Source organism: Dermacentor silvarum, chromosome 2 (assembly GCF_013339745.2).
Source record: "Dermacentor silvarum isolate Dsil-2018 chromosome 2, BIME_Dsil_1.4, whole genome shotgun sequence".
NCBI classification, from domain to species: domain Eukaryota; kingdom Metazoa; phylum Arthropoda; class Arachnida; order Ixodida; family Ixodidae; genus Dermacentor; species Dermacentor silvarum.
Window position 1 is genome coordinate 223,480,768 of NC_051155.1, and position 10,588 is coordinate 223,491,355.

General features: G+C 46.3%; 1 protein-coding gene across 2 annotated transcripts in view; it reads left to right on the forward strand.

The window, feature by feature from the left end:
• LOC119442729 (uncharacterized) overlaps positions 1-9,390 on the forward strand; it is a 106,245-nt gene extending 96,855 nt beyond the window's left edge. For both annotated transcript variants that reach the window (XM_037707719.2, XM_049662343.1), the window contains one exon: positions 938-9,390. In XM_037707719.2, coding sequence (XP_037563647.1) covers positions 938-1,234 — 297 coding nt within the window. In that variant the 3' untranslated portion in view covers positions 1,235-9,390. The remainder of the gene's footprint in view (positions 1-937) is intronic.
• Positions 9,391-10,588: the final 1,198 nt, after the last annotated feature.

The window sequence follows — 10,588 nt, forward strand, 5'->3', positions numbered from 1 at the left end:
CGTGGTAGGAAGTTGAAAGGTGACTCCCGGGCATATCGAAAGCGACCAAAGTTGTCAAAGGCGGGCCGGCCCATGTGCATTCAAAGGCGAATAGAAGGTTACGAAAGGCTCCTGATCGGCCGCTATAGTCGGTAAGCGTAACGTGAGTGTCTCATGCGAGGCTCCTGCAAGAGGCATATCTGCGTCGTCCGGTACTCTTACTCAGTTAGCAGAACAGTGGCAATGGCGTGAACCTACAGTCACCTAGCTACCTTCCACCTAACTGCCTGCCATTGTTGGAAAAGTCGTATTGCGGTTGATCTCTTCTGAAATCTGCTAGCGTGTCTATAGATGAAAATAACGTACGATCTTCACTGCATAGATAGTATTGCTTTTGGTGTCGATGGGCTTTGCCCTATTGGAAATTTTGCTCTGAGCTGCTAACACTAATAATGTTTTCTTATAGCTCCGTGGGATAATGGTGAGTTAAAGCGCTTGTTGAACGTTGTACGTGTCCCCGCGATTACGACCGCGCCTTTACGTCAAATGCCCGTGGCACGACTGTATCGTCGCTTGCTGAACGTTCGCCCCAGTAGCTCGAGTTGGGTAGCGCAGTTTTAAATCGTCTCTACACACTACCCTAAATTTGCCCAGCCGAAACACCTCATGTATCTGGCCGCTGCTCGGCACTATAGTTATGTGTTTGACCGCAGTGTACGCTCAGTTAGCGCTCATCTCATTCAAGTTAGCATGTTGTAGTACGCTGTACGTGCTTTTATTTTTCTTCTGTCTTTGTTTCGTCTATCCTTTTCTTCAATACTCTATCTGCTAGTGCTGTGAGCTGGTCCAGGCTTGTCACGGTAACTTGGCCAAAGCAAATGCCAGCAAATGTCGGCAGAAACGATGCGTTGCCGCTGCCGCCGCGACTGGGACTGACCTACCCTTGCGATGTTGGCAGGTGGTGAAGGAGCGCGCGCGCTCCTGGGACCGCGTGTCGCAGCGCACGCCCACCGTGTGCAGCCAGGCGGCCGTGGTGGTGTCCAAGCGGACACCCATCCAGGCCATCAAGGAGGAGAGCTGCCAAAGCACGCCCGTGCGCCTGCGCAGCGCCGGCCGAGCGGCGCACGGCAGCCCGCCCGGCGGGCGCACCGAGCTGCACCAGTGGCGCCTCTGCTTCTACGTGTTCGGAGGGCGCGAGCAGGGCGCCCCGGGACTCTACCGGCAGCCCATCTCCATCTGGAAGCTATACGTCTGAGAAACCCACACTACCACCGCCGGATTACGTGCTGCACCACTCGTCGTGTGCGCGTCTCAACGTCCGTCGGTCACTGGGAAGCAACCGGGCCATCTTGCCCGTAACAATTAGGGGACCCAACGTCTGCAGTGGACTTGGCCTCGCTGACCTAGAAGAAAATGCCGAGAAAAGAGCTGCTGCCTCTCGCACTCCGATAACTGTCGCAGTGGGGGCATAAAAATGGACATGTTCTCCCTATTATGATATTGAAAGTGAAGTAATTTTGCGCTGATATGGTTTCGCGGCGCCCTGGTGAGCATTTTGCCTCCTGGCACTCTTTGGTGGGTGGGTGTGTGTGTGTACGCCTCTTGTTGACCTCACAGCCCTTGCAGCGCATTTACCTGTGGGAACAACGAACGCAGCACGTTCAGGTCTGGAGAAACGTTACCTGTCCTTAGCTGCGGCGTCGAATGAGTGTCCGGGTTTTGCGACTTTTGGTCAATGGTATGAGCGCTTCTGTGCTCCCTAGCGTGTTGCTTTTTTGGTATGTCGTTCACCTCGGGAGGGACAGCGCAGTTTCCCGCGCGAGTGTCCAGGAGCCGGCCTGACTCGAATACGACCATTCATGAAGTATCTAAATATAGCTTTAGTGCTATGGGAATAAGGTAATCCGAGGGGCTCGATTTTAATTAGGTCTAGGACATAGGAGAGCTAAATAGCAAAACTTTGCCATCCACTGGCAAAAAAAGAAAGAAGAAACCCAACATTTTCAGATTTTACAACGTGTGCAGTGGTTTTCTCTCTTTCATGTTTTTACTCAAGTATCTTGCTTGGAAAATTTCAATTTTGCTATTCATTCAGGGCAGGTATTTGGGTACTAGGAATGTGTGTGAAGCTATCTGAACGTGTAAGCACTTGCCAGACACTTTGCTTGCCTACTTGTCTCCGTCGATTCAACTGTTTGCTGATAGTGACAACCTGCTGATGCTTCGGCAGTGAAATTTATTTTTCCCCTTTATGCATGAAATGTCCATTTAACGTCATGAACGCACAAGAGGCGTGACGTAGCTGCTCGACTTTGTCTTCCAATTCTCTCCTAAGATTGTCTTCCTCCTTATTTCTGTTCCTCTTTTATTCTAACCACAAATTCTATCTTTCCCCACACACGCAATTGACTCACGCTTGAAGTTCACTGTCATTTCCGATACCACAGATGGTTTTGTCAGAAGCTTCTGGGGAGCTACCATAATCCTGTCTCGGCCGTCCGTATAAATTCATTGTAGTTGTACCCTCGAGAGGAATCAATCGCAGCACAGCAACTTTTGAAAAACAGCCAAGCAAACAGCTGCACCATAATTTGGCGATTCAATGTTCAGCTTTATGATGAGAGTGATCATAGACACGGGCTGTGCAATACTCTTTGCTTGAATACTCTCTCCATCACCTTTCGGAAGTAAATTCTTTTGGTGATTTGGCTTGCTAGTATTAAGGTTTCCTCTGCATGCACTGCATAATCAATGGGACGATCTCAATCATACATGAAAATGTCCAAGGCAGGCTCTACTTGTGATCTTGTCCTGAAATGATAGCAGATCATGATTCTAGATATATTGATCTCAGTTTGTTTCAATTAACGTCTGTTCTCGCTTCTTTGTTTTGGTTGTGGTATTTTTGGCATAACCGACTGGTTTAAAATGGTGAAGTGTTGAACCTCAAAGTTGAGCCATCAAGACTGAGAATATGTTGGATCTGTCTTGAGGCTTTCACATAATGTGCAATATGGGACATTGGGTACAACGAACTCAAACACACCTTCGCTGAAACGGAGTGAAGTTGTACCATGGTTTAGTCTGCAATGCCAGATGCCATTGAGTACAATATTATGTTCTTACTCAAAGCATTGACATTACGCTGAGCTGTGTTTTAGCTTGCCAGAGAACGGGCACTGACATCTCCTTGTTTGTGCATGTCCACCATCTCGCGTCTGCAGCTTGCTGAACGGTAGATTCAACTATGGCCTCCAGTTGCTGTGCTACCAGTTGCAGAGCAAATGTCTCGAATGCCTTATCAAGACTGGCCCGCCATCTGGCATTGCGGATTACCACACTTTTGCATTTCTCACTTGGTTTATTTTCTTATATATGTATATATAAATTCTTGTACCTGGTTGTTTTATTCTAATGGGCTCGAAGCAGAGGTCACAGTGTCCAAGAGTATTTATGTGAAGTGCGGAGTTTGGCACTTCTCTCAGCCTCTGGTGTTTAAACAAGGAATTGTATTTTTATTATGCGCTCATAGATAAGTGCTATGAATAATAATGTATATACACATTCATGTATACACAGGCAAGAAATATTCATATTTTTAATGACTTTATCGTTTTTCTCGTACAGCAAAAGGTGAAAATTAGCTGAAGGCAGCAGTGTGTATCTTTTATGGGTCCTTTATTTATTTTTTTCCATGTACATGCATCTGAACTGAAGCCAGGAGTGCAGAATGAAAGCATGGAAGAGGTAACTGTCTCAAATCATTATTAATATTTGGAGGCTGCCCTTATCATTTGGTGACTTAAAACAGGGTTATTTATATTGGATACTCACTGCCCTCCAAAACATTATGTACTCTGTCAACCCAATTTAACATGAACAGCTTGTCCTAGTATAATTTAGAGATCTGTACAAATTCGAAGCTTCATCCCAACCATGTCCTGCTGAATCCCCTTGCCCAACCATGAATTCATTTTTAGTCTGCAAAGATGTACAGAACAGTCACACTGCAGGGAATGTAAGTGCATGACTGAGGACTAGAATTGTCGTCAAAATATATTTTCTGCACTCTGTGATGCTAAGATGTTCGTAAAGTTTCTGGTGTAACAAGCGGCTACGTTTTTTTTCTTTTTTGGCAGGGTTAATACGCACATAATTTCCTTGAAGGTGTGTGAGATTTGGTCAGCAATGCTGAGACTGTGGTGAGGAATCGTGGAGAGCAGCGTTTGCAACTTCTTGATCTAAGCTCGTGCACATTGCCCTGTGTGGGTACTTTGAATGGTGACCACTTGCATGCACCATAGAGTGTTCTCTCGGATTGGTTCAACTGGTGTGGCATGGATTCTACCAGGACGATGGTGTGAAATTTTTCAAGAATTCTCAACAGGCTTTTCAATTCTGTAACAAATTGAACGCACCAAGCAAGGCATTGAATGTGACCATGAAAACACAGCATCCTGAAGTTAGTAGTACTCAGGTTCTCACAGAAAAATATTCATGTGGTGAACTCTCGCTCATATTACCTCTTTCGATGGACATTGTTGTTTATTTTGTATGTGCTTTTGTTTTTCGTTGTTTTTAACCTCGTGTGCCAGTGTTCTACAATGCACAAGAGCTACAGCGAAAATCATGTGCCAATGGGACTCTAAATGTAGCTTTCTTGCAAGCAACGACATCTGAAGAGTGGGATACTGTTCCGGTGGATCACACGAACCTTTGACCACCGAGGTGCTTCAGAAGACCTGGTTGCTAGTGGCATGGAGGACTGACATTCTATCAAAAATCGCAGTGGGGAACTGTGGCGTGGTTTACAATCGGAAGCCATGCAGCGCTAATTGCCACTGCGGCAAACGAAGCATACAGTATATGGGACAAGAGCAGAGGTTGCCTGACGCTGTTGCACTGCCACCAAATAGTGTGTTATCCTGTACCGGCTCCTTGTGTGTGTACGGCACTGAATGCCTGTGTGAACTGCTGTGTGTGCTCGCTTTTATTGACTGACATTGTGTGGGTCAAGGCTGTGGCAGCAGGGAATGGTCATTCCTGTATTTCTTTACACTCCTCAACACGAAATTTGTGCTGCGCGCTTTGTCGGCACGCAACGCACAGATAGCGTGCAGCACTATGCCAAAAGTGATTTTCTTCCAGTAAACAAACGTTAAACTGCGCTCAATATTATTCGGTTTCGCTCATGCAAGCTTCATCGTACAACTCAGTAACTACGTCCGGTCCACGTGACACAGCCATACGCTTAAGCATACAAGTTTTCGTCCTCATTACGTTTCATGGAAAGCTTGTCTAACAAGCTCGTCCAGCAGCACGTCCAACAAAGCTTGAACGAGCTGCCCTCGCAGCTGTGTCTAAGAGGTCCTAGACAGGCTTGCATACTTCGAATTTCCCTCCCGCGCATGCGCTCTTGTGCATGTTCCTTTCTACGAACAACGCGAGACGAAAACGGAAAAGCAGACGACACGAGCAATTCTTTTTTCGTGCTGTTGCAACACCACCACCTAGATAGCACAAGGCACTAGATCCATGACGCCATGCTAACTGGCCCGACTACCATAGAATCTAATGGGGATGCTCCCGAGTAAGCAGCGGTGATTTCGACGTCGCCGCTTTCGTCACGCCGGGTTTGTCAATGTAAATTTAGGGCCAGGTAGCAGGACGTCATGGATCGGAGTGAACAGGCCTCGTGCTACGTAGGTGGTGTTGGCTGTTGACATATCCCACGTGCAAGCGCCTGGACGCCCGACGACGTCATCGTGGCTGTGACATCGTAGCGGCTTAACGTTGGTCGCAACTAACACCGCGAGACCTGCCGCGCGGAACTGTTGTGATCGAGGCTGTGTGAGGACGAGGAGGAAAATTTTTTACTGCTTCACAAGCCTGCATCTCGTCCAGATACTGTTTATGGGTGGTACAAATCTGTCTAGGGCCTTTTGAACACCAACATGAAATGTAGCTCATCGCGATGCTCATAAGACACCGCAAAGATTAAAGTGCGCCGCGTCGGAATTCGTACGGAACACCATTTCTTTCTTCCAACCGTCCTGGATGGGTTGCTACTGCAGCAGCCGTGATGGAAATCGCCCGCCGTTGTAATTGTCTCAACAAGGGCGATAAATTCGAGGTTACTTTAGTATTATGCATTAAGTTATATTCGTAGCCGGATACGTTTGGTTAATCCGCCCGCTCACTGCCGTGCGCGGCATTTCGCCTGCGTGTTGAAATAGCGTTTACAACCGGTTGTTCTTCTTCCGGTTCTTCGTAACCTGCCTTAGTCTTGACTCGTGTTGTTGTTTTGGTTTTTTAGAGAACGTTTCAAATTTTCGAATAATGGAGAGCGTAGAATGACGTCACTGCCATGATTGACAAGCTTTACGCGAACCGAGCATCAGGCCTAGCCGCCTAGGTGCGCCACTTCCCTCATTTGAATCGGCCGATTCATGATTTCGCTTGAAAAACTACGAGTGGGGTAAATTGTACAACGGACAGGCTAACCTGTACAGCTTTACCGTTTTTACCTTCTGTGACTGTGACGCATGGAAGGTGGGAGGGAAGCGTGCGTGAAAACGGACTCTCTCTTATTGCAGCATGCAGCATGCCGTGTTGCCCGATGTGTCACTGAATTTGTATGCCGCTTGACTGAAGGTAAAGTAACATTATCGGGGCACAGGAGCTGTGCGCATTACTACAGTATAGGAAGGAAAATGAAAGCTGAATTATTGTCGACAGCTCAGCTGAATGTTCTTCGCCGTTGCGTTACCCCTTTCACGCACCGCCTTTTATTATTTTCTTTTTTATTCGCGTTTTTTTTTTTTTCTACACATGCGTCATTCCTGTGACTGTTGTCTGTAGTGCGCCTACGTTCTCCCGTTACGCGCCTCAAGTGACTTTGTTGTCCGGGCATAGTGCAATTTCGTTCACATCCGTTCCGCAGCGTAACAACGGATAAAAATAAAGTTCAGCGTATACTGCTGCATGCTGCCATGCGCACGTCATCGCCATCGCCATAGATAGATGTTTTGCGCAGAAGAAAGGGCAGAGGAGAGAGGTCAGCCTAGGTCGTGAGTTCCAAACCCGCTTCTACCGGTTGCCCACTGCTATAGGATTCGATACCAGTATCATCTGGCCAGAGCTAGCTGTGTTCCCTCCCCAAAAATACGTCTTACGATAAAGTTGTTCTTAAGAGCAAGTTGCAGCCAATCATGGCGATGAGCATATTATTATAGCGATGGCCGCCGGCGAATGGCAAAGAGAACTTACGAATTAAAAGCATTGTGAGCCAGGTTCTCTGCTTTCTTTGTTGGCGGCACTTAGGTGGAAGTGAAATTTTTTTTTTCGACACTTCAAGTTTCTTTTGGAAACACTGCGAGCATAAACAAGCATAACTGTCGAAACAACTTAAAGAACAAACAGCCAAACCCTGCTTTCTTGACGTTGTATGTCAAAGGGCGAGTCGGTGTCTGACCAAAAGTATATCTTGAAGCTATACTAAGAAGACCCAGCGGATTACTCAGAAAGACAGCTATGCAGTTAAGAACTGTGCTGGTATAGGGATCGAGCGCGGTACCACCACAATTCCGGCGCATTCGCTTTGTGCCAACAGAAATAATCAGGATGCTAGCCGTTGGCGTGGGAGGGCAAACTAACCGATAGCTGGAAGCGCTCGATTAACTCCTAAAACTGCAAAGATTTCTTTCGAGTGGCCAGTTAGTTAGCCAGAAGTGTATATCAATGTTTGCGTTCATTAATCTTCCTCTATCTCGCAGATCACTGAGGAATCTCTGGAGATTGTTTGCGCCCACAAAGTTGTTTTGCCGGGAATTCAAAGTTGTGCATGATCTTTCCTCGAGTCGTTAAGCGATAAACCACTCGAACCACAAGAACAGCTAATGAAAGTCTAGACCGTTACCGAAACATTGCAACGTCTAAACCAATTAACTCTCAGATTATATGTTATCTAGATGCATACTTCTAGACAACGTCCTGTGGCTTGCTAACCGTCCACGCGGTCAGTTTTCTATAATTTTCCATAATTAAAGTCGCCTATCGCGCCTTTTGCAGTCATTTCAAGAAGCATTTCTGCAGGTTTTGTGTTTCGTGGAAAGCCGAGCTATGCGAGCCGCTTGTATCCATTTCTACCCGTTGACGCTGATAGCGGAGTTTTGAGCCGACGAACACCCACAACCGAGGCAGCTCTCGTTCAAGTACAAGAGACTCTGCGACGATGCTTACATGATAGGCGCCGTGCCGAGAAAGCCTTCAAGCATGCCGACGAGCCGTTTGTCTCGTGTTGCTTTCGCGATCTTGCACGACATACAGGATTACGCGAATGCCCGAACGCGCCGAGCACGTGGCTAAGTGTCCGCCCAGTTGCTCTTGCATTCCCGGCGTGATGATTCACAGTATTCTGTTTCATTTTTATATTTATTTATTTTTTTAATTCCGTCGCTATGTGGACCGTGCTTTCCGGTGTGTTAAAGAGACGTCTCGCTATCCAAACTATAGACGACGGAAAGACAGTACGATATATGTATTGCTGCGCTCACTGCCAAGCTGTGACGCTTTCAAGTGGCTCGTTGCAAGCAGTTTGATCGCTAGTTTGGTCATTCAAAGTGATTTTGTATTCAAAAGAATATTGGACACTATTTGCTTTATTAAGAAAGACAACAAAAAATTAAGAAAGGTTAACGCTCATGTTGGAGTTTATGTGAAGCAAAGCTTTCGTTAAGTGGTTAATTAAATGTCGTACAACTAAACGTGGCGCGTACAACTGTCATTTTCATCCTATGCAACGTGTAATTTCCTGGCCCCAGATATCAAAAACGCGACCAACAGGTTTCTAGTAAGAACATCTCGTTTAAGTTATCGTTAAAAGAAAGGAAAGCTACTACACCCTCAAAAAAGTGCAAGTTCTTATGACTGGTCCAAATGCAGATCCTTCATTATAAGAACTTATGCGACAGGTATACCTAACACCCGCGAACGCAATGCTAATTCCCAAGGTCGCGAGAGAATTGACAAAGTGGCCTTTCCTGAAACGGTGACGTTCAAAGTTTAATGGCCAATCTCGGCGCAAGTGGATTGAAAGACTGATCGCGTAATTCAGGCGCATACCGACCTTTTGCGAAGTAAACAGTAGTAAATAGGCGTAATGCCAACGGTACTTGGAGGTACACTGTCCGAGAAAGTGTATACCTTCAAAAAACGTAGAACGAGCCGGAGCGTTTAGCAGTTCGTACATGTAGCTGTTTTTCTTTTCTTTTTTTGCATCATCGCGCGCATATAGGGTGCACATTCTGAATGAAGCAGCGCGTGAGTGGCTGGCGTTTTCGTGATAGGGCGCTTCATAATTAACGAGCTCTAGAGTCGCTTACACTTTCGGGTATCCAGTGCGTTACGAAAGTAGGAACCATGTAGTATATGCTAGCAGTACCGTATGACGTCATCGTGACGGTAGCATGTGTGGCAAAGACCTTAGGCGACGAGTTTATAGCCATGGCCGTAATCTCATAACCACGTGTAAACAAATACGTAAATGTGTTCACTAGCCAAAGTTTAAATTTGTGGTTGTTGACGACGTTAGCGCGCGTAGTGGCGTAGATAGCATGCAGCGACACTTCGATGGAACGAACTTTAAGAGACCTCAAGAAACTTCGTTGAATTGAAAGTCTTGTATTAGTAGAACGAAATTACGTGTGCTTGCTATGAGGGCTGGAATTTCGTAATTGTTCGTTGATATAAATATAGTTCGTTGAAGAGGTGTTTCAATATATATAGGCCAGACATGAGGCGAAAGCTTATTCAAGTGACGTGCTGTGAGAGATACGGGACAAAAAGAAAAAAAAAATAGGGGGGGGGGGGGGGGGGGAGGGACACGGTACTAACTTTTACCGCGACGCGCCAATTATTGTGCAGTGTCTTAATACGGTGAGTAAGGCGCCTCGTGGCCTGTGTATGTTTCTGTCGATCATATATACACATATACAGATACTATATATACTGAGAAGTGGCTCGTACAAGCATTTATTTTCCAGACGGATGTGTGTACATAGTGCGTAAACGCGGAAGCAGCTATGTACAATAGAGTCCATCTTTGCGTGGTACAGAGTTGGACCTCACGAGTCATCCTTATTTTCAACGTCCTGAAAGAGGTGTACATATAATATATTCGCCAAAACACACTTTAGTCGTCTTTATAAATTTTGTTCGCCTTGTTTTGTCTTTGTGTGTGCGTGTGTGTAGCATATATGCCGGCTGTGTCGAAAGGAGCGAGAACGAAAGGACAATAAAGACAATTGTGACATTTATTTAGCGGTGCGTGAATTGAATGTGTTCGCGAGCTGCGTTGACGCTTTTTTAATGCGAGAGCATTACTTGGCTCGTTGTGCCACCCCGCCGTCACCAGAAAGCCGCGGCAGAAAAACGGCACACAAATTACGTCACCTTCATCCAACTAAAAACAAAAGTGGACGCGGTGCGGATTCGATCCTTTGCCCGATCCTCGGTTATCCGAGCGCGCTAAACATTGCGCCACCGTTGCATTGCGCCACCGTTGCAAAAGGCGACAGTACTGAATATCTCTCAGCCTGTGCACGTGATT